The sequence below is a fragment of the Chenopodium quinoa genome, unplaced genomic scaffold, assembly GCF_001683475.1.
Source record: "Chenopodium quinoa cultivar QQ74 unplaced genomic scaffold, ASM168347v1, whole genome shotgun sequence".
NCBI classification, from domain to species: Eukaryota; Viridiplantae; Streptophyta; class Magnoliopsida; order Caryophyllales; family Amaranthaceae; genus Chenopodium; species Chenopodium quinoa.
In genome coordinates this window covers 2,035,246-2,060,774 of record NW_018743593.1, presented here as the reverse complement: position 1 = coordinate 2,060,774, position 25,529 = coordinate 2,035,246, and the positions used below count along the sequence as shown (strand labels likewise).

At 34.2% G+C, this 25,529-nt stretch overlaps 1 protein-coding gene across 1 annotated transcript; it reads right to left on the bottom strand.

The window, feature by feature from the left end:
* On the bottom strand, positions 1–4,092 carry LOC110682778 (protein BUD31 homolog 2). Its single transcript, XM_021859114.1, has 4 exons — positions 3,964–4,092; positions 3,697–3,797; positions 3,417–3,604; positions 1–394 (listed from the first exon to the last, which is right to left on the bottom strand). The coding sequence occupies exons 2-4, from the start codon at positions 3,788–3,790 to the stop codon at positions 239–241; spliced, it is 438 nt and encodes a 145-aa protein (XP_021714806.1). The 5' UTR covers positions 3,791–3,797; positions 3,964–4,092; the 3' UTR covers positions 1–238.
* Positions 4,093–25,529: the final 21,437 nt, after the last annotated feature.

Genomic DNA, 25,529 nt, shown 5'->3' with positions numbered 1-25,529 from the left:
TTACCAAATCCAGCGTGCAAATCACTATCTCATATTCCCATTTGTTTTGATGAGTTTTGGTAGGTCATGACATACCTTACAAATCACTTTCACAGATAAATAAGTCTAAGATGTACTTGACATAACCTGAATAATCAAAGCATGATGCTATATCAAGATAGCAAAATTAGTCATTAGTTGTGCAAACAGTTACAACATAGTACTAATTACTAAACAACCCACAGCCTAGGATTGCAGCTTAATCCCCACTAGCACAACCCCTACATCCGCAGTGAACGCATTCTACGACTTTTTCCTCCCTCAGATGCTTTGGCACTCGGCAAACACAAGTTGTGCCAAAGTTATGGTCTCGTGGTTGTATGCAACGCAGGCAGCACAGACGCTCATATCCTGGCTGCAAATCAGAGGCAAAACAAAAACATCTATCAGCAATATTGAAACAGTGTCTTCCCCTAATATGAACATCACACTATCAGCATTACTTACATCAATACGAGAACAAGATAGTTTAGATTCAATGGATATCAGTAATGATCAAGCAAAGACTATGTTCACAGTTCACACAGTTCCTAATATTATTTTAGCTTAAGCTCAATAATGGCTTGTTGATTTAGTCTGACAAAGAAAATGCTAAACTCAGAAATTATACTTCATATGTCTGAAAATATAAGCAACAAATACATGTACTATATTAAGATGTCCAGAAGAAACTGTCACACTTGTAAAAATTAAAATGTCTTCCAAGAGATTTTGCTGATAAACCCTCCTTTGAATTGAGTAATTGGGAGGGTATGAACATAGTCCACCAATACAAATGTCAAAAGTATGTCATACAGGTATACGAGTATTTAACAACAATTCACAACAATGTGAATAATATAAACAGGACAAGTGGACAACAGAGTAACACTTTGGTAATAATGAAGTGTTGATTTCAGCAAATTCTACAAGTTTTGAGCTAGGATACACACAGGTAGACCTTAATAACATTGGTTTAACAACGTCCAAGAAACTTACTAGTAAATTGGAATGGTGGAATTCCACTCATGGAGCAAGTGTTCACGACGCAATATCACAATGTCGCGCCTACAAATTAGGCAATAAAATAGGCTAATAACTAGCAAATTTTTGCAAAACCCGCCCATCCATATACCCTAACGGGCTCGCCGGTGACGAAGAAGGCTTAGGTTGGCCTTCCGTATGCCAGCGAACCACCAATTTCACCTTAGTCTCCAGCCTACAGCCCACAAAGCTACTGTCAAGTTTAGCTTCTCGTACTATGCAGGTCGATTCAGCCCATCCACGCTATTTCCTTTAATTACAGGTCCTTCCTAGCTTTTTAATCTATGTCCCTTTTGTTTCTTTCTATTGTTTCCCTCCTATTTCCCTTGTTCTTAGTATTGGTTTAGTGGTATTTGTGTAGCTTGTAGACTTTGTAGTCTCTTGCTAAGTTGGGCTAGTCTGTGCTTGCCTTGGTAATTTACTCCTCGGAGTCTTGTGAGGAGCTAAAAGGGGATCTTAAATCCCTTCTATGGGAGGAAGAACCAAAGGAAAAGGATGGTTTGAATGTTTGATGATTGATTTCATCCTAAGTTTGGAAAATCCAGAAGGTATAATCAGTTATGCTAAGAATTTTAATAAGGGAATCTGCAGATCAAAAAAGGAAATTAAGAGGGAGCTTTGGAGAAGTATGATTGTGCAGCAAAGTTCCTGATGTCTATTTCTATTAATTCAGTAGAAGATGGACAGTCTTTTGTTGAATTATCATTTACCACTAGTTTAAATAAAGCTGCTTGTCTGCTGAAAACAGGAGATTTTTTCCAAGTTGGCCGATTATGCTCCGTAGTCCTCAATTATAAATTGCACTAAAGCCTTGTTTAGGAGAGCTTGTGCGGCTGTGGAACTAGGGAGAAATGACCTTGCTCACCTAGACTTATTGACAGTTTCTAATATAGAACCCTCAAATCAAGAAGTGTCTAAGAAATTAGATATCGTGAGGACTCTCATTTTCGGTCACCAAAAGGTAGTTGATAAAAAAGGTGTCCCAGCGGGTCTCGGAAATAGTCTCCCTTCCCAGGAGAGGTTGTCTAAAAAGTAAAGGCAACTGTAAGGTAACACACCGCTGATTTGTGTTCCTCCAAGCCTAAAATAGTAAAATGGACTTCAACCCTTCTTCAGTGGGTGTTCAGGATATCCCTTCGACAAATCCAGGTCATTCATCGAGCAGTCTGGAAAATGGATCCCCCATCAATATGGAGAGTGATCTTAAACTTCCTTTTACAAAGGAAGAAAACAAAAATGTTCATCATGCGGAGCCCAAATATGGGTTTGAAAACCGAAAGAGGTAGGGTTCCTCTCTTACTATATCTCGAAAAAATTATCTGCTAATGGAGCAAGGACAAACTCTTACTTATTTCAACTCATAGTCGGGAGTATTTTCCAAAGTCGGGGTGATTCCCTCATTGAAGGAAAGTCCAAGCAACAAAGGTGAGTTCAAAAGCAATGAAGAAGAGCATGTTGAAGAGGCAGCAAAGGTGCTTGAAGAAACAAAGACACAAGAAGAAGAAAAGGCTCATGACTTCAAGGGACAACCCCACAACAAAGAAGCCAACCTCGTTTTTAATGAACCCAGAGGAAAGGAGTTCAAGGAAATCCTCCATTGTCAAGCCCAGTCACGCATCGAGGAAAATCAGGAATAGGAAGTCAGCACATTGTCAAGGTGAGCATTCCACTTCTACTAACTATGATTTTATGTGCAGATACCAAGTAGGAGTGAAATGGAAGAGCATTGCCCCTCCCTCAACAGATTCCTCAACCCATCCAAGGAAGAAGCCAAACTAAATTGTCCAATATAGCTTTTCAGTTTTTAGTACTTGTTTCTATGTTAGCTCGAAAATTAAGGGTTGTAGTGTTTTAGGCGGTAGAAATAAAATAAAATAAAATAAAATAAAAGCACATATTATGGCTATTAGCCAGATAGGCTTAGTGTAATCTTGTTTCCCAGCTGCCACAAAAAAATAAATAAATAAAAAAATGGAATGGTGGCAAAAAATTCTAGGGGTCACTTGGTTGACAAGGGAAATAACTTCCTATAGTAATTGACAAATTATGGGAATAACTTCCCACATTAGAAATCCCATGAATTGTTGAAAGTTGTTTGTTATTCATGGAGGAATTTGCAAATCATGGGATTTTCAACTTTCAAGTTACCAAGGGGGCACTTGGTAATTTAATTCCCAAGAATTTATGTTTTGTGGTCAACCAAACAAAACCCCAATTATCTAAATTCCCATGATTTTCTATTTCCCCATTTCTTTTGTGCAACCAAACAACACCGGCAAGGATACATAAATTTAGAGCTTGATAGCATTTAGCAGTAAATAAAGCAACGATACGGGTTGAGATGAAAGTGATACCTTCTTCCACTTAGCAATAAGGTTTCTGTCAGCATAGCCTTGGTCCAAACAAAACTCATAGAGTTCTTTGGAAATCTCACTTCTTCTATAATAAAGATCATAAATGTAACGACTCTTCTGGTGAGCAATTTTGAAAATTGGCCACAATGTTTCACACTTTCTCTTTCCATCATGAGAATCCATTTGAGCTGCCAATTCAACCATAATCAATCAAACATCGTTAATCGACGAATTCGAGAATTTTACAAGAACAAATTGAAATCAAATTAGGCAAACCTACCTTCTCTCATCTTAGATTCTAGCTCCTGAAGTGTTGGCTCAATTAATTCCCAACCTTCTGGGTATTTCACACGATTTGTCTTCACTTTCGGCATCTTTCAACTGCAAAGTTAATAATTTTAGGGATAATTGATTTAAATTACGCTCATAATTTTCTTTTCTTTATCTAAGAATTTACGAACCCTAAACTTAAAGCACTGATAATTAAATTTAGGGAATATAAACCCTAGATTGTGAAATTGATATGATGATGACAACAACAACTTACCTTAGAAGCTGCTTCAATGGGGATACAAGAATTAGATTCAAGTTTAAAACTGAGAGTCTGAGAGAGGTAGGAAATAGGAACGTGAGGCCTTTAAAAGCCAATGACCCGCCATAGTTATAATATGGGTTAGATCCGTCTGATAAATAAATGGGTGGGTCTTATATCATCAATAATCATTTTTTTTTTGGAAGCCAATCAATAATCAATAACCATCAATTAGTAAATATAAAAAGTTGACATAAATAATTTTTATCCTAGTGTGTCCTTCAATAATTTTTTTTTTTATTATTTCCTTTTAGAAAATCTTTTATAAGTAAAGCTTGAAGAAGTAAAAATAAAAAAAGTTAACTTAAATATAAATAATGACCTTAATTGTACGAAGTAATAAATTAATTATTGTCTAATTCTTTAACTAGAAATAATAAAAAACAATCACATATTTTGGAAAATATCATATGGATTATCAACATAAGATTTTTAACATTTTTTTTTATTTCCTTCTAGAAAATCTTTTATAAATAATAACTTTAATTGTAATAAACTAGCATAGTGCCTGTGCATTGCACGGTTTATAAGTCAAATCATTATTTTTTTTGACAAAAGCATGAAATATTAAATCCTAAAATAATTCAATTAGTAATAAAGGGCTTATTTTCTCTAACAATTAATTAATTATTAAAATTTTGTCCAGTTGCAATAATGGTTGATACGTAAATAAATTAAAGAAAGATGTGATTTGAATAGTATTTAATGTCATTTGCAATTCTTTTCTTTTATTCCCTATTATTTTTTTTATAATGTTATTTATTATAATTGAAAAATAAATTAATCATTTTTCCCCACATAACTACGTAAGAGAAGTAGAGAAAAAACTAAATTTACTTGTCATACATTCCGCATATTACTATAGAAGAACAATGGAAGAAAAACTAAAATTCACTTGTCATACTATCTGTTCGGTATCTATACAATCTAAACCTATTTTACCCGTCGCATTCACTATCTACAAACACGATATTAACCTTATATCTTATTCACCGCCATATTTTACAGTTATCTAAGCTAAGCATTGTGTCAAAAACTTTTACATAATATCCATATAACTAATCAACAACTGATGATTGAATATACAACACAAATATATAGAAATGGTTATTGATAAATTTTATATGATTAAAAAAATATTTATTAAAATAATAAGAATTAAAGACATATTTTATCAACTAACCAATCATGTATATAATGCATTTTTTTTACAAACATGTATTCTTATACAGTAACTATGAATGTTATAAAACTCATAAAATTACATATTAAATTATTTAAATTTTGAATATGAGCATTACAAGAGTAAGAAAATATGAAAATTTAATTGTTATAGAATGAGAATATTTTTTTCATACAAATTTCATTAGATATTATTTATGTCAAAACCAGAAACTATTTTGTGTATGCATCATTTTTTGGCATAGTTTTGCTTACCGTATACTTGTCTTCCCTTAATTGTAGGAAATTAGGCCTACTTTATAGCTTACCATATGTAGCTTACAGTATATATAATGCCTTTGATAGGCTTGTTAATATTTACCGAATTATCTTGTTTCATTATAAACATAATATTTTAGAGAGAATATGAATTACCATACATACATATGTTATTTTGATATTTTTTATAGTAAAATTTTTTATTCTTATGTAGCTATTATTATTTACATATACTAACATATTTTATGATACTTTTCTTAATATACCGTGCATGTGTATTTGTCTATTACTTTACTATAATAGACTTTACTATAATAGTTTAAGTACTTATTTAGAATAAAATGTATAGATTTTTTTTATACATATGGAAACATAAATGTATAATAATAAAATAAAAAAAATTAATAAAATACAGCGAATCATAATAAGACATTTGTCAGTCTCACATTGAGCAAATTTCATTAGATATTATTTATGTTAAAACCAGAAACTATTTTATGTATGCATCATTTTTTTGGCATAGTTTTGCTTACCGTATACTTGTCTTCCCTTAATTGTAGGAAATTAGACCTACTTTATAGCTTACCATATGTAGCTTACAGTATATATAATGCCTTTGATAGGCTTGTTAATATTTACCGAATTATCTTCTTTCATTATAAACATAATATTCTAGAGAGAATATGAATTACCATACATACATATGTTATTTTGATATTTTTTATACTAAGATTTTTTATTCTTATGTAGCTATTATTATTTACATATACTAACATATTTTATGATACTTTTCTTAATATACCATGCATGTGTATATGTTTATTACTTTACTATAATAGACTTTACTATGATAGTTTATGTATTTATTTAGAATAAAATGTATAGATTTTTTTATACATATGGAAACATAAATGTATAATAATAAAATAAAAAAAATTAATAAAAGACAGCGAATCATAATAAGACATTTGTCAGTCTCACATTGAGGCGCTTATCTTTTAGTATAGTATATAGATAAATTAATTATTGTCTGAATCTTTAATTATAGAAAGAATTATAAACAATCACATCTTTAGGAAAATATCATATAGATTGTCAACATAAGATTTTTATTAGTTATTTTTGCCAAGCAAATTACCTTGATGATCAATATCTACGTAGAAAAAAGTCAATGACTGACTATTTATAGCTATATACTAAATGAAAAACCAGAAATAACACGTGTCATCCATTTGTTAAAAAAATTTCCTCTACAGCTTTTTTTTTTTTTTTTTTTTTTGTGACAAGTTATTTTAGAGAATATTTAATATGGAGCATTATAATGTAATTAATCCCATCTTATGAAGTAAGTATATATTTTATTTATACACATTCCACAACTATATTACTCTTTTATTTAATACAAGTACTATATATCATACAATAATCTAATATATATATATATATACCACGTAGGATTTAATTTTCTTAGTGCGCCATGTAGGATTATAAATTTAATTTGTAGCCAATTAAATAAGAGATTATTAATTTCTTTTATAATTAAATAATTCAAATGCCACGTAAGCAAAATTGACGAATGAGATTTTAAAGTTTAAATTAATTAAATACAAAGTATTATCTTTTGATATTAGAAAATTTATCTAATATTTTAAAACTAATATAATAACAATTTTAATCACATAAATATGAAAAATATTTTTAAAAAAAAATACTAACAACCCGTGCATCGCACGAGCTTCATCTATTATCTATTAAAATTGGTGAATGAGATTTCCCACTTTAAATCAATTAAATATAAAATATTATCTTTTGATATCAGGAATTTTATCTGAATATATAACAAATTTTAGCACATAGATATATCTATATATATATATATAAAATATTTTTAAAAATTCAAACAAACCGTGCATCGCACGGGCTTTATCTAGTATTTTTCTATGTATAACTTTTTAATGTATGTAATTCATAATTATTTTTATTAGTTGTGTATATAATACTCCTTAAGTTTTAGTGTATTTATTTAGTATGATATAATTTTCTTTTTATTTTGTAATTACAAAACTTTCATTTTATTTTACAATTACATATAATTTTTTTTTTAATTTGACACAATATTAAACTAATGATAAATGGTAGAAATTAACGTGCATAGCACGGGATCTAACCTAGTGATCGACTAATTATGAGACAGGTGGACTTTAAAGGTTTTAAGTAAACATGTTTTAAATATTTAAACTAGTGAGTAGCTCGGGCGACGGGCGTTGCTCCGGGTTTCTACTGTTGTCGACGTACAATCGATAAATTTGTATAAGGTTTTTCAAAACTGTAATTGTCATTGTCAAATCAAAATTGAGTTATTCTTTGAGTATCTTATTGTTTTTTTAATTGATATTGTGATTTACACTTATATAATTATTTTTACATATTAATAACATAGTTGATCATTGGCTTGCATGGCTATATAGTCATCTTTGATAAGAGAGGTTGAGGGTTCGAACCACCTTATCCTTATGTTTTTATATTGAGCGATGTTGGTTGCTTATGTGATGTGACATTGTTTGAGTGATGATGTGGCATCATGAAATGTTGAGAAGATGACGTGGCGGGACTATGTGGCAAATCGACGTTCTTAAGAACGCCTTTTAATATATTAGTATAGATAGATATTTTCATACACTAAAGCTTGTATCAATTCTTTGTAAGTTTATTAGAATTTTTTTTTATAAAAAAAACAGCTAAAAACTACTTTTAAATATTATATCTCTCTCCTCTCACAATCCTCACCTAAACCCACTATTACTGTTTTATTATATATTTCCTCTCACATTTATTACTTTTCAATAAATTATTAACCCCATTATCTTTCTTTTACAATTTCTTAATACTCCAACTACCCCACTCACCTCTTATTTTATTTAAGTCAATTAGATTGCCTAAAAATATGTGCTGGTCAAACTATAACACTTATATTAAATACGGAGGGAGTAATTAAACTGAGTTTACAACAAACGAAAGGACAGTAAAGTAACATAAGTTACTATTGGTATAAGAAGCCCTTACACAATACTAATTAAGGTCATTAACGATATTTACCTTTAAGCTATTACAACGAGTGAGGACAATGCATATAAGGTTTACCAATATACATTTAAACATGTGATGAGACTATTGATAGAACGAGGGAAGTTGGTGATGATGTTTCGTGTGGTGCAAGGTATTTTCTAACATACAATTAAAAGTCTATGAATGTTGCTGAAATGACGGAGACAACCCAAATCAATATGTCTTACCCTAAGGGACCTCAATAATTCAAATGGATAAAATCCTCTTGAGATCTATGTTGCATACATGTCAATCACATTTCTTTGCGATCTGACAAAACCATATCTTATACTTCCTCCGTCCCATAATATAGTTCCTACTGTGGTTTTTCACGGTATTTCAGAAATGGGAGGAGAAGTGGAAAAAACTAGACAAAAGTTCGACAAAATTACAAGGCAAGTGGATAATTTAAGGGGAAAAAAGTGAAAACTACAATTATAGACAAAAGTTAGAGAGGTAAAGTGAAAAAAGTACAATGCAAGTGGATAAGTTAAAAGGGCGAGTAATACTTTGGCTCGTCTTGTTGCGAGATGGGATACTAGAGGTTGTAATGAATACGTTTGCTTAGATCCGTTCCCTCAAAGCCTACAAACTTTGGCGGAACTTGACCTCGTTTAATATATTCCCATTCTGTTTGTTTCAAAAAAAAAAGTTAAGGGTAAATTAGGAAGTTGAATGAATAAAATAAAATAAAAAAGGGTATAATGGTCTTTACATACTATTCAAGATAGAAAAAGGAATAACATTTTGGGTCTCTGAAAAAAGAAAATATATTGTGGGAAGGTGGGAGTATATATTCTCATACAAGGTCATGATGTTGTAATGACTTTAACTGTTATCACATACAAATGGGTTTAACAACACATACTACTATCCTCCTTCAACAAGGGTTTATGTAAATCTGAAATTGAAATTTTGCTACATCTCCTAACAAATATAAGTAACACCACTTCCATTAAAGGAACACATTTTTATTAAAAGTAAAGAGATTAAAAAGGGCAATTCCAAGAGTCAAACAACTTCATTTCATCCTCTAATTAACCCTAAATTTGACTTGTCTTCGCCTTTTAATCTATTATATTAATTGGGTGCTTCCAATATCTGAGTTTAATATTTTGTAAAAAAAAATCACTTTAATTTATTAATTCGATCTTTTAGCGATTTACTCTCAACAATCCCAACTTACATTTATTAGGGAGCACTTATGAACTTTTGGGTTGATTTTCTTTGACTTTAAAGAAAGGGTGATTTTTATTTTGTAAAAGTCATGTGTGATGTATGTGTCGCAACAAAACTGGTCCAAATTTTAAAAAAATAATTAAAAAAAACTTCCCAGCCAGCCACCATCCTTCCTTTCCTTAGCCCCAACCCAACTGAAATTCGACCGACTGCCTCCACTGACAACCAATAACAGTCGGTCGACCTATCCTTACCCCTAAAACCACTCAGCGACCCACCTACACCATCAAAACCACCCCCTTCCCCCATCCCCAAAATAGCCCCTCCCTTCTCAGGTCGGTGAAACCGCCCCTCCTCCCTTCCCTCGTTGTTGAAACGACCGATTTTTTAGCTCCCTCAATTGGAGATTATTTCCAATAAATTAAATGTAGTTGTATTACTCAAGGTTTTTATGGTAGATTTTTATAGAATTTTTCTTACAAAAAAAATAAATAAATAACTAAATGGTAGTTGTTCTCAAAGTAGTCATTATAATGGTAGTTGTTGGTAAAATTTTCTTAAATTTTGACAAAATTATCCTATATCTAAAGTATAATACTCCCTTTATCCCCTTTTTATTGGATACATTTTGACTTTTACACGTTTGTCAATACACCTATTTTATTATTATTCATTACATACTTTTAAAAATTATAACGATTGAATATTAATAAAGTATTCATTGAGACGAATCAAACATAATCTCACATGACTCTTTTACTTTAATTTTGTGAGTAAATTTGAAAATTGTCTAATTCTCCCTTTCTCCCACAAACATGACATAGTCAACATTGCACACATGCCTATGCATCATTTTGACTATACCTGTATGTAATAAATACTAATAAAAATTATATTTTGAAAGTTTATATATATACCTATTTAACAACAAATGTTATGATAAAATATATTTTTATTAAATTATGTGAGTAAAAAATTATGATCAAAACTAATACATGAATAGTGAAAAAAGTCCAATGTCTCATATATTTTAGGATGGAAGGAGTATTATTATAGGGAATATTTCAAGCCATCCCAAAACTTGAACCCCACTGTGATCATGCACTTAATCATGGTGGCGTCTAAAGGGAAGAAAGCTAGAGCAAAAGAGTCGCCAACAAGTTTTAGAAACTTGTAAACCGTTCACAGGGTGAAGGCCAGGTTATACCCATTCACAATCCATGAGATCGCTAACTCCATAGTGGTCTGGAACCATGACTGAATATTCGAGGATGAAGGTACGAATCCAACCTAAAAGAGAAAGAACTCACCTTAATAATAGGCCTCTACTTTATTCTTCTCATATTAACCCTAAACCTGTTTAATCTATGTTGGTTGAATATTAATGCATAAATAAAACTATTATTGGCTATCACTTGAATTAAAATCATATTAGCCTAAACAAGATTATTAATTATCTTATTTAGCGTAATTACAAATACAAATTCCTTTTAAACATGCATAAAAGGCGTGATCAAGCAATAACAATGATATGTATCAAGCAACATAATAATATCAATAAAGCATAATAATAATAATAGCAAGATCCTAGGCATGATACTAACATGATTAATAACAAATCCTAGCATGTCACTAAGCAATAAAGATCAAAGACTTATCCCTAACATGATACCAACATGATATTAGAAAAGAATAGGAAGCACCCTAAACATGATACTAGAAAGCATTAAAATAAAAAACACCCTAACACAATACTAGGAATTTATATAATTTAAACATGAGTTCTATATCAAAAGAATAATAGAGAAGTAATTAGATTACATACTTAGATGCCTCGTATCTCTTTTTTTCACGTCTAGAGCGAAGGCAACTTCGAACATGTCTAGGTGTGTCTAGAACTTGTGAATGTAGAATTTTATGAAGAGGGGAAGGTTTAGAAATAGAAAAGAGAGAGAATAAGCTTCTAGTTTTTAGAGAAAGAAAGAATAGAATTAGATTATGATTGTTGGTGATTGATGATTCTGAATTTAATAACGGGGATATGATAACCCTATTCATAAGAAAATAGTCTAGAAATGATAGAAACAAATCAGAATTTCGATCGGAATAAAGCTGCTCCCTATCGCGAGCAATAGAGTCTGTCGCCATGCGACAGGAATCACGCATGGCGACAAGCTCTGTCGTTTGGCGACATGCTTGTTGTTTTACGACAATTAAAAGATAAAACGCAATTTGTACGGAATACTTTTCTTAATATAATCAAGCAATTAAAACTCAATCAGATTTTATCATAATAAAACATTTGTTTTATTTCAAACCAAATTCATTATTTTTTCTAATATATTAATTATCAATCTTAATGCTATTAGAACTCAAAATGACCTTCTAAACTATTCTAGAAGATCATAATCAATCCTAATAATTTTAAAAATAATAATTAATGGGCCCTCCACTAGATCATTGGGCCATAAAACCATTTCAGACCCAAATTAGTATTTGGACCATAACTTCCTCATTATTCATCGTAATTGGGCTTATAATATATCATTGGAAAGCTCTTTACAAGCTTGACCCAAATACACTATTAATGGACCCTTATAATTGACCAATCTAAATTGGACTAGCTATTTTCATAAAATAGATAAGTTTTTGAAAACAGAAAGAAAGATTTTTACTAACACAAACACATCACAAGACTTTTCACACTTTCACCTCATTCGATAATCAAGCGACGTGAAAAGTGTTCATCACTGGGTTTGGTTTTTGGGGAGACACAATTGGGTGTCTACAGAAGCCCCCACTTTGACTGAGTTTGGAGAAACGCAAGTTTTGAAAACAAAAGTCAAAGTAGCGATATGGACGGAGAATGATTCAAAGCGTTCAGCGATCCTAAATTGTTCTTGAAACACCGATACCTGCAAAGTAGAGTTAGTTAAACAGATAAAAGAGTTAAGAAACGTGTATCTTGCACCGTCGAAAAGATGTCTCTGGAGTAACCGATTTTTTTGCTGCATTTTTATGACGATCTCCACAGTGCCTAGTGAACGCCATTGTCGAAGACCGTTGCTTGTAACCATCTTCAACTTCTTGAGACAATCCTCCACATCCTAGGGAACATCGTCAAAGGTGACTTCTTGTAGCCATCTTCAGTTTCGTTGTTGTTGATGTTCACTCGTCTCTGAACAAAAGAGCTTCTTTTTTAGGAATGTTCACCCGTCTCTGAACAATGGAGCTTTTTTGAGGATTGTTCACTCGTCTCTGAACAATGGAGCGTCGAATGGTATGTCCACGCATCTTGAACAAAAGAGCTTGATTAGGGATGTTCACTCGTCTCTAACAAAGGAGCTTAAAGGAGATGTCCACATGTCTTTGAACAAAAGAGCTTTGAAAGAAATGTCCACGTGTCTCTGAACAATGGAGCTTTGGTCGATGTGCCCACGCATCTCTGAGCAAAAGAGCTTTATGATATGTCCACGCGTCTTTGAGAAAAGGAGCTTTGATACATGAATGTTTGTTGAGATAATTCGGTTGGCTGCAAACAAGAGCTTTGCTGAATGGTTGTATCTTGTAAAAATCAAAAGATTGCCAAAAGACTTTGCTGGTGTTTTTCTTAGGGCTGACCTAATCTTTTCATGTTTATAGAAGAAGGGGTTTTCTCTTTTGGATGCTTAGCCAATATTTCCTCACTAGTGGTAATAATCGTGAGGGTCAAGCAATATTAGTGTCTTTGATGGAACAAATTGAATCAGGGAGAAATCCAATGCCATTAATTGTTGGAAAAACAATGCTTAGTTTGAATGAATTATAGAAAATCCAAAAGCACATTTTCAAGGCTCTCCAATTTTATTACAGGTAGAAAAATAATATTTTCAATTACAGAAATCAAAAACATATAATTTTTTTATAGTAATACTAATTATTTGCATTGAATTTTTACAGATGTGGCTAATGGATAGACTAGAATTAATTAGTCCTCCTGATAACATTGAAAAATACACTCCAAACTACTTTGTGAGGCGAAAGAAGCGCTTCTCTATAAAGATGGGTCGCCGAGAGTGGATCAAAATATTCGCCTCTCGTGATTTTGCTATCAAATGGATCATCCCATGGTGGAAAATTGAGAAGATGGTTGGTGTCAACAAGCAACCCTTCTGCCGTCTTCCAAGCTTAACCAAGATGACTTTTTTTTTATCCCTGCAGGGTAAAAAGACAGTACGGTCTTACTCAAACAATTCCTTTTGGAGATCTTCGTCGTCCTTATGAATTCCCTCTTTCACAAGAAGTAGAGAGGTTTGATGCCTATTGGAGTGCTAGGCCTTTATGGGAAGTGGTTACCCAAAAGGTTCCTCCTTCTTTGCCAAGGATGTGAAGCATTGGCTTCTTAATAAGTCTAAAAAGGACAAAAAGAAAGATCAAAGTAGAACCAATGTGAAGAATCGTCTAGGTGAAAAGATAACTCCTATAAATGAACTCTTAGGCGAAAGAGTTGAGTTCAAAACACCTATGATTAAGGATGGAAATATCCAACGGATGATCGACCACCCGGTCCATCCGCTTTATTAAACGGGTGAAAAACCCAGTTTATATGGATGAGATGCGGATGACGGGTGAATCAGGTGATGGATCGGGTCGGATTCGGGTGGTGGTTAATCTCATCCGTCTCCCATCCATCCATCCGTTTAGTAGTATAAATATTCTTATTTTTTAAAAATAAATATAAATATCTTATACATATATAATATTTGCATATTAGAAGTTGTATGGTACGATTATATTTTATTTTTTTATGTTAATATTTGACATATCACAATTATTTTACAATAATTATTTTAATATTAAAGGGTCAAAATAGTTTTCTCAAGTTTTATTTTTATCTAAAATTAATTTATATTCACCCACCCGTTTACCACCCGGCCCATCCGTTTCACCCGTGGATGGTGGATGGATGGATTTCGGGTGATATATTATGCGGGTGACGGATGGATCGGGTGAAACAGATGGATGCGGGTGACGGATGCGGGTGGAGCTCCACCCGATCCGAACCCGATCCATTTCCATCCTTACCTATGATACCTAATAAGAAGGACACTAATAAAGGCAAAGAGAAAAGGAAAGCTGACTCTACGGAAAAGAAAGTTTGGGTAGAAAATAAACATGGTGTTCTAGCTAAAGGAGAAACTATTTACTGTAAAATTGAATATAGATCTTCTAAAGGATGCTTACTAGCTAAAGTAATGGGCGATGAAGAAGACGCTGACAAGAATTGGAAAAGAGCAAAGAAAGAGAAGAAAGATTGAAGCATTACTTAACTTCCACTTTATTAGGCAAATTTAATTTTTGAGTCAATTTATTTTATTAAGCTTTTATTTAAATTCCATCAATAATGTAATTTTACTTTATTTTATTAATGCAATTTTCAACCTTTTAAATTAAATTAACATTTACATTACACTTTTTATTAAAGCAATGAAAACACTAAATTATTTTATGAAAATATTCGTGTACGGAAGTCGAAAACTTTCGAAATACACCGAAATTTGCCTAGTTTAATGCGAAAAAGTAGGCGTCGAAATTTGAGTCCGTCGCCAGACGTTGGTCTCCGTCGTCTGGAGCTTTATTCGTCGCCAGACGCTGCTGCTTGTCGCACGACGCTGGCTTCGTCTCCAGGCGACGACTTTTACTGGGTGCACTTGTAAATATTTGCGCTAATTTCTTCGAATTGACTTGCTGGAATGCAAGTTTTAAAAAAATTATAGTGGTCGCACCCTATAAGGGTTGCCTACGTATCCTTTCCTAAGGAATCAGGCCAAATGTAGCTCTCTTGAGTGTCCTACTCAAGTAATTATGGGTAGTACTTCTTGAGTTGGTCAAGATTTGTCATGTTTGAGAACTCATTGTCGTCCATATCAGTTAGTTTTGCATCTCCTCCTGATAGGATAGTTTTGACAATGTACGGTCAAGAGTCTCAAGACCAATTGGGTCTAAACTTGCCTCTTGGGTCTAAAATATTTTTCATTAATGCTTTCAGGACCAAGTCTCCTACTTTTATATTTCTTGTCTTGACTTTCTTATTGAAGTGCCTAGCCATACGGGTTTGATAACACTAAGTATGATGTAAAGCCTCTAGTCGCTTTTCATCAAGTGGAATTAGCTCTTCATACCTTGCTCTAATCCATTCTACTTCATCAAGTTTACTTTCTAACGCGATGCGTAGAGAAGGTATTTCCAGTTCTACAGGTTGTACGACATCCATTCCATAGACTAAGGAAAATGGCATATTCCCTGTTGATGACCGAATTGACGTGCGATAACCCCACAGGGCAAAGCGGAGTTTGTCAGGCCAATCTTTGTAATTTTTTGTCATCTTCTCGATGATTGTGTTTAAGTTTTTATTAGCTGCCTCAACGACACCATTTGCCTGAGGTCTATTGGGAGAAGAATGATGGTGTTCAATGCCATATTTTTGTAATAATTCTTCACATTCTACTTGAAAGTGAGTTCCATTGTCACTTATCATTTCATGTGGGACTCCATATCGACAAATGATGTTTCTTTCGATAAAGAGTGCTACATGTTTTGCAGTGAGTTTAGCATATGATTTTGCTTCAACCCATTTAATGAAGTAATAGATTGCTACTAATATGTATTCATAGCCTCCTGTTCCTGGAGGAATAATTCTTCCAATGATGTCTATTCCTCATGCAGAGAATGACCATGGTGATGTGTAGGCGTAAAGGAGAGATGAGGGAACATGTTGCAAGTTGGCATATATTTGGCATTTAGGGAATCTTTTTAACATATTGATGACAGTCCCTATTCATGGTAGTCCAATAATATCCTTCACGCATTATCTTTTTAACTCACATTTACTATGCCGGTTACTAATGTCATAAAATAGTCACTGACATTATTTTAGTCAATTACTATTAATTCTTTCGTAACTAGCATAACATACGCCAGTTACAAATAGGGCGTTACAAATAGCACTTTTTCTGCATACCTTGAGAATGAACATATTGGGGGGGGGGGGGAGTTATGTGACTTTATATTTGATCATAACTTCTAATCGAGTACAAGACATTGTACATTCCTTTTATTACTAGGAAAAATTGTCAAGAATAACATGACCTTTCAACCATCTTTCAAAAATAAAATGACCTTTTTCAAAATAACATGACCTTTGTTGTACTTCTTCCAAAAATAGAACAAAAAACTGGTTACCTGTTGTGACTTGTTGTGAGGGAGAAAGTCAAGCATTGACTTTTATTTCCCTCTTAAAAAAGCCTATGTGGCATTTAATACCCTCAACTACTGATTTCCCTCTTTAATTCTTTTCCCTCTCTCTCTCTCTCCTCTCCTACTGAATACTCTCCATTAATGTCGAAGCAAGCAAGATGGTAAAGTTCATTCAATTCTGCAAACCAACCCCATCTACCTGAAAACGACGGTCCATTGTAGAGAAGAAGTTAAAGTTCAAGTCTTTAGCCCCTAATTGCGAAAAAAGGTACGAAATTCTCCCCTAATCCAGATTTTCAAATTTGGTCATTATGAATGTGATGTGGTTATGTGTGAAATTTGATTAATTTCTAGGTTAATAACTTTAATTTCGAGTAGATTAATTATTATAATTCGGTTTTTTCGTCTTGTGTTGTTGAATTTATGAGGTTGATGTTGATTTTAGGGTATAATTACTGATGTGTTAGTGTAGGGCTTGAATTGATAGAGTTCAATTACTTATGTTGATGCTGAATTGCTTAATTTGGTGATAAAGAAAGTAATTTGATGTTTGTAACATATATAGGTGAAAATGTCAACCTTTCTTGACAATGTGACAATTCGGTTCTGGCATGGTGGTTCCTTTAAAATAGTGAAAAATGGTGAGCTGGTTTATATAGGGGGAAAGGGAAGGAACTTTCTTGTAGACCCTGATCTGTTGTGTTACTGGGAATTGCTTGAGTATTCTAACAAGTGTGGCTCAGTTTGGAGAATGGGTTGAGGAAGGTAGAGGGAGATGATGAAGTGCTGGAGTTGATTGAGATTGCTAAAAAAACTAGGGTTGTGGAGTGTTATTTCCTACACTATGATGAGCCCCCTCACTTGACCCCACTTGACCCACCTGTTGTGGTTAAAGTGTCAAACCCAATTCTACCAGCAATAAGAATAGAAGAGAATCCCCACCCCACAAAAGTCAATAAAAGGAAAAAGATGACACCAAAAAAGGGACCACAAACAAAACTTGTGGATGTACCTAGGAAAAGCCCTAGGAAACAGAAAGATGCTTCCACATCAGCCCCAAAAGTACCTCCACATCATCTTTAAATGTTGATTCCTCCACACCTCAATCTACTTCAAGATATGTTGCTTCAAACCCATAATTTGACTGACCCAACTACCCATGCTGAAGCCTTAAATCCAAATATGAGTGAGAAACAAACTGAGCCCCTATCAGAAAGCCCTTCTCAATTCACTCTTTCTTAATTTCCTTCACCAGAGTTTGTTTCCACAATTGATTTTCCTAACATAAACTGTACCACAGATGATTTGCCAAACCTAAGCTCACAGTTTCATAGTGATTATGAGCGGGAGGATAATAGACCTGACAGCCCTTTGAAGTTGAGTGAACTGTTACTTGATGGTGAGGGGTCTACTGAAGATGAAGATCTTGAATTTTATGTGGAGTATCAAAAGTTTTGTGAGGACTATGAGTATGAAAAGGAGGAAGATGATGATTATGTTGTAGATGGTAGTCCTTCAGATGGAGATTTCAGGTTGGATGATATAGATCTGGAGGTTGAAGTAGATGCAAGACAACCAAGTGAGCAGTTAGAACCAACTGAGTTCATTGAAGGTGAATCTGAAGATGAAGATGAGGATTGTAGAGAAGAAAGAGACAGAGTCAACAAATGCAATTCAAAGTTGGTTGACATAGCCTAGCAATTGCAAAAAGAAGCTTGTGAGGGGAAGTTGGGTAAACAACCTAAGGATTTACCAACCACTGAAGGGGAAACACCACTTAGGGGTTTGAACAGTGATGTTGTGGATAGTGATGAGGATATTAACACTCCACCTTTAAGTGAGGAAGAGGGTGATGGTTGTAGCAAGCCTAAGAAGGGTGAATTAGTGAAGAGAGACACCGATTTCAGCAAATTCATCTGGAAGGTGGGTTAGAGGTTTGCAAGTAGAGGTGACTTTAAGGATGTTGTGAGAAAGTATGCAGTGATGCAGGGGAGGGATATAAGATACACCATTAGCAACAAAGACAAACAACAATTGGGAGTGAAGTGTGTGGGAAGTTGTCCCTTTTATGTGTATTGCTCTGTGCATTCAAGGGATGCAACATGGTTAGTTAAGAGAGTAGTTGCATCTCATACATGCCATAGGAACATGAACAAAAACAGGCAGCTTAAGTCCTCTTTGGTGGCAAGTCAGTTGATGGAGGTGTTCAAAGCAAGGCCACATTGGCCTGCCAAGGAGATAATTGAAACTGTGAGAAGAGCATACAGAGTGATTATAAGGAAATACTTTGCTTATAAGGTGAAGTATCATGCATATAAGATGCTGCATGGATCAATGAAGGAACATTACATGAAATTGGAGAGATACATTGAGGCTTGTAAGCAGTGGGATTGTGTTGGAATTGGTAGTTGATCCACAGCCAAACATATCAATTCCAATGTTCAAAAGGCTCTTCACCTGTTTTGAGGGAGTGAAGGAGGGATGGAAGACAATTTGTAGGAGGGTGATCTGTATTGATGTTGCCTTTCTAAAACATTTTTAGGAGGTCAGATCATGACTGCAGTAAGAAGGGACCCCAATGACCAGATGTACCTAATTTGCTGGCTGTTGTTGAAGGGGAAAACAATTTGTCTTGGGCCTGGTTTATCACACATCTGCAATCCTACTTATATCTTAGAGAAGGGAGTGGAGTTGCAATCATCTCTGATGAACATCAGGTTTGTCTTTGATATTTTTCTGATCTTGTGTGCTCTGTGTTGTAATGTGTGTGGCATAGCTGACTTATTTTATTTATTAAATGCCTTGCAGGCTATATTACATGTTGTGACTGCTGTGCTTCCAAAAGCAAAGCACAGACACTGTGCTAGGCATATATTTGGTCATTGGCACAAGACATACAAGGGTGATGAGATGAAGCTGTTATTTTGGAGGATTGCCAAGTCATACAACTTGGCTGATAACAATGATGCAATTGAAGATTTGACAAAGTTGAATGCAGATGCTGCCTTGGCTTTTGAGAGGTATGAACCTAAGGTGTTTTGTAGAGCATACCTTGATTCCTTTGTGAAGAGTGATGCCATTACTAATAACATGGCAGAAACTTTCAATGCCTACATAATTAATGCAAGAACAAAACACATAATCAACATGTTAGAAGATATTAGGGCTGCATTAATGTAAAGATTAGTGTCTAGAAGAAAAGAGATAGAAAAATGGACTTTTGTGTTCTGTCCTAGAATACAAACTAGGTTAGAGAAAGAAAAAGAGAAGGTTGCATACTGTGATGACTTACCTTCCTCTGACAGATTATTCAATGTAAGACATACTTTAGATCAGGTTAATGTTGATTTAGTTGCTTGAACATGTAGCTGTAGGAAATGGAATATGGTAGGAATACCTTGTTGCCATGCCATAGCTTGTATTTATTTTTAAAACAAAGTTGCTGCGGACTATGTTGATGATTGCTATAAAGTTGAAACCTACTCCAAGGTATACAGTGGTACAACACCACCATGTGAAGGAGAAAGGTACTGGCCAAGAGTGCCTTGTAATTTGGACCCACCTCCCATCAAAATCGGGCCTAGTAGGCCTAGAAAAAATAAGATCAAACACCTTGAAGAATCCAAAAAGAAGCCAGGATCATTGTCTAGGTTAGGGATTGAAATAACCTGTAACATTTGTCAAAATAAGGGCCACAACAAGAGAAGCTGTCCAGACAAAGGAAGCTATGTTCCTACCGAGCCACCAGCAAAAAGGCCACAGGGAAGGCCAAGAAAAGATGCCACACCAGAATCTTTTGGTACTCCTTCCCAGCCTTCACAAATTGCTTATACTTCAACCATAGTGCTAGGATCATCAGTCCATCATAGTACAACAGCACAGCCCACTCAGCTAGGCAGGGGTGGTAGGATAATAATTAGGGGCCAAGGTGCTAGAGGCAGGGGATCAGGTGGGAGAGGTAGGGGATCAGGTAGGACAGGTGGGGCAGGTCTGAAGCAACTGAAGCTGCTGGTCCTAGCAACCAAGGGCAGGGAAGGGGCAAGGGGAGATCTAGGGGAAGAGGCAGGGGGAGGCAGCATGTACCTATTGGTGTAGGTGTTTTATTTCATGCAGATGGAACCCCTTTAGAACAGGTATGGTGCTCTTGGTGTTTTTGATTTTTACCTTTATACATTGCCATCATATTTCTGTTTTGAAACTAATGTGTGTCTGCTTTTTTAATTTGGTGCAGGGCCCTAGTTCAAGGATGAGGATTATACAGCAAGCCTTAGGATCACAAGCTAGCCAAACCTCAACCATAGATCAGCAGCAACAGTGACCATATGAACTTGTAATAGTTGAGCCAATATTTTGCTTCTTAAGTGGCTTGTATTTTGGGTAAAATATGTTGTTGCTCTAAAAACTTGGTATTTTTAGCTATTGAACAGTGTTTGTAGTATTTTGGTGCACCAAATGACAGTATTTCCTACATTTTAGGTGTATCAAGTGGCATGTTCTTTTGTAGCTTTTGAATACATTACTTTGAGTAGCCACATGTTAATGCATTATTCAGAATATGTATGTCCTTTTTTTTTTTTTTGCTTTTTTTTTGTTGTTTAGACAAAATATTCCATTAATATCAAAACCATCACATTCCATTAATCTCAACACCAAATTTCTTCTTACATAACACTTTTTTGACAGAAAACCTACTTAGACAATGAATATCATCAAATCACTTGTTTGACATAAATACAACAACAAAAAAAAAACTAATGCCATAAACAAATTCTTTTCATTCCTTGAACTCCTCATCAGCTCCACCCTCATTTCAAACCCTTCAGCCTTCATGTCTTGAATTTCTTCCTCCAAATTCTCTTTCTTCAACTGCAACTTCTTCATTTATTCATCTTTGATTTTTTGTTCAAACTCCATTTCCAAAATCAAAGTATCCTTTTCCAAAATCTTCAATTGCTGGTCCTCCAAATCACTTTGTTTATTCACCCACTCAAACATGTCACAATTTGAGTCCTGTAAAAAAATTACATGCATTTTAATTCAATTAATACATGAGAACACCAACAAAAACATATTAGTATAACACTTACTGGACAAAATCGACACCCATAGAACTTCATGCCCAAATTTGGCCCGTTCCTCACCCTCCTAATCACAGTTTCGTTTCCACAATTACAAAGAATTCTTCCTTGTCCAAACTTTTTTGTATTTGAATAAGAACCTGATGTTGTTGAATTGTTCCTTCTTGAAGACATTGTGAAAAGAATTTATGAATTAATTAAAAAAAAGGGAGCAAAAGGAACAAGGGAAATTGAAGAGGAAGGAAGAAGAAAGGGTCTGGAAAAAAAATATAAAAGGGAGGGAATTCTTTTTAAAAGGGACAAAATGACCTAACGGTCACATGCCACGTAAGCAGGTCACCTACAAAACCGGTCATAATTTCGTTTGTTCAATTTCTAGAAGAAGTGCAATAAAGGTCACGTTATTTTGGAATAAATCAAAGGTCATTTTATTTTTGGAAGATGGCTAAAAGGGCATGTTATTCTTGACAATTTTTCCTTATTATTATTATGCGCAGGAATTCCGCCACCTACGAGTGGTTATTGATGCTGGCACGATTAGCTCCCGTGTCAGTAACCTCAATTTATTTGGGGGAGATTAGTGGGGAAACCCGTTCGATGCGTAGTCAACATTAAATAAGTTATGTAGTGGTCTAGTGAGAAGTTTTGTTGAATGTTGTATGCTTGAAAAACAGGTGCAACGAGGTAAGTTGTGTGTTGATAGGAAATTGTATGTTAGTGTGTTAATTACGCTTATGTACTCAACTTTGCTGACTGTGCGTTTTGTGTGTTTGTTGGTCTTGTCTTTATCTTGGCCCTACGATGACCATTTTTTAATGGAGGGTAGTGGAAACAAGTAGAGATGAACTTTTCAGGTGATGAAGCATATTCATGAATGAGCATGAGTGAAGAGCGAATCATGCTAGTTTCTATAAGTATATGATGTACTGTGTTTATTGCTTTATTTGTTTATGACATTATTATTATGCGTGGCTAACGAAAGGTTTTGAATTTGGTTTTGGTTTTAATAAGGGCCTACAATGGTTCCAAGTTGTAGGTTGATTAAATTTTACTTCGTTGACTTTGTTTTGACTTTACTTTTGTTGATTGACTTTTCAAGTTGACTTATTTTGAATTGTTTTGAAATTAGTCTTCCGCTGTATGTCTTTGATAGTTGCCTGAACCGTTTTCACGCTGGCGGTAATGTCTTAGAAATTCCTATTTAAAGTTTTAAACAGGGCAAAACAAGTATTTTAAAAGAAAGGAATTTCTAAGGTGTTACACTAGGAGCTTTGGTTGAGATTTTATCAACACTAAAGCCAAAAACGTGTTTTTAAGTGTTTTAATTTTAAACTTGGCCAAGTACTTATTTATGGTAAAATTTTTAGAGAATTATTTTTATTCTATTTTATTCTATTTATTTTATTTTGGGAGGATTAAATATTTATTGATTAAATTTAAAATCGATTTTTTTTATTATTTTAATAGGGTCCGAATTTTTTGTAAGGGACGAATTTTTTTTATTAAGTGGGAAGGTCCGAATTTTTTTTTTAAGGGAGGTCCGAAATTTTTGCCTTCTTTCTTATTTAATTTTGAAAAATTTAATTAAAAAGGAGTAAAAAATATTTTTAGTTTGTCATTTTGCAGGAAAGCAAGGATTAAGGTAAGTATTATGAGTTTAAAGTTTTAAAAAGCATGTTGGTGAGAATGTACGAAAGAAATTGGGCATATAAGTTAGAATTAATCATGTTCTTGTATGCATTAATATTTAGGTTATGAATGTTTAATCATGAATGGATTGTTTGAGGATATGAATTTATGTGTATAGGAATAAAGAAATTGTTTGATTAAACATTGAAACTATTTCATGCAAGAATTGTATTATTTTGTTTTTGGGAAAGGGAATTCTTTTCTAAATCTTTTCTTTACAGGATGCCGAACCTGCCTAACAGATTCACCAAAATAGGAACTCTCCAAAAGAAACCTAATGAACATCCTTATGGTTATGTTCAAAAGATTCGTTTTTAATGTTCCTACAAGAGTAACGTTTTAAGGGATAGGGTTTTTGATAGCCCTGATCGTATTTCTGCCATGATTGTTCGTTGTTTGCCTGAGGAGCCCCCATATTATGCTGTCAAAGCAAAATTTGATGATTTTTACCTACCAGGGGACATTCCAAATTATTATAAATATAGGGACTACTATGGACAGTGGTACCCTGATTATAGATTCCTGATTTCCTACCTTGTTAGGGTAGAAAAAGCTCATTACAGACAATTCAACCTTCCATTCCCTGACTATTACTATGAAAATCCGGTGGGACAAGATCCCCCTTATCCTTATCCTAACATTTGTGGCTCTTACCCTTTTTGTTAGGTACGAAAACTTCAAAGAAATTCAAAGTATGCTTTAAAATTGGTGTCTTAACCACAAGAAATTGTGGGGAATAAATTGGAGGGAAATTTCAAAGGAGCTAGATGTTCTTGGAAATAATATTTCCTTCTTCTCTGATGCGCATGGCTATGTGGATCATGTGAATTCCCTTATTCCGAAATGCGACTTGGAATTTTAATACTAGAGGCAACGAGTGAAATGTGAGTGGATTAGGGAGGGTAATGTTCCTTCTAAGTGCCTTTTTAATAAGGTCAAACAATGGAAGGCAAGGAATGAAATTATCACTCTACGTTCGAAGGATGATTTATGGGTGGAAGAACAGTACCAAGTCTCGAATCTTATTGTGAACACTCCAAAAGGTGTCTTTCTGCCGCCTATTGATTCCGCTCGACAATATCATATTGATTTGTTACTTCAACATTTACATTTCCCATGTCTCTCATCTTCACAAAGTGACGGCTTATGCCAACCTTTTGACTCTGCAGAAATCAAAGCGGCTATTTTTGATCTAAAAGGATCAAAATCCCCAAGCCCTGATGGTTGAATTCCCGAGTTCTTTCATGCAAACTGGGAAACAGTAGGATATACTGTTACTGTAGGGAATATTTTTCAAGCATCCCACACTTGAGCCCCATTGTGATCATAAACTTAAGCATGGTGGTGTTCAAAGGGAAGAAAGCAAGAGTAAAAGAGTCGCCAACAAGTTTTAGGAACTTGTAAACCGTTCACAGGATGAAGGTTACACCCCTTCACGATCCGTGAGATCGCTAACTCCATAGTTGTCTGGAACCATGACTGGATATTCGGGGATGAAGGTACAAATCCAACCTAAAAGAGATTGAACCTGCCCTTAAAATAGGCCTCTACTTTATTGTTCTCATATTCATGTGCTCTTTTTGACTAACTGATGTGTCTATTTTATATAGTATTTTACCTCTGTCCCTTGGTCATAATTAGTAGTGTTTTTGGCTCTTTAGAGCCACTTTTATTACTAATTGGTGTTTTCTAGTGTTTTCGTATATTAGGTTGACTTTTGCAGGGAATTACACCTTTGGAGTATTTTCCCGAGATATTTTGGAGCAATCACGAGCACTGGAGAAACACGACCAG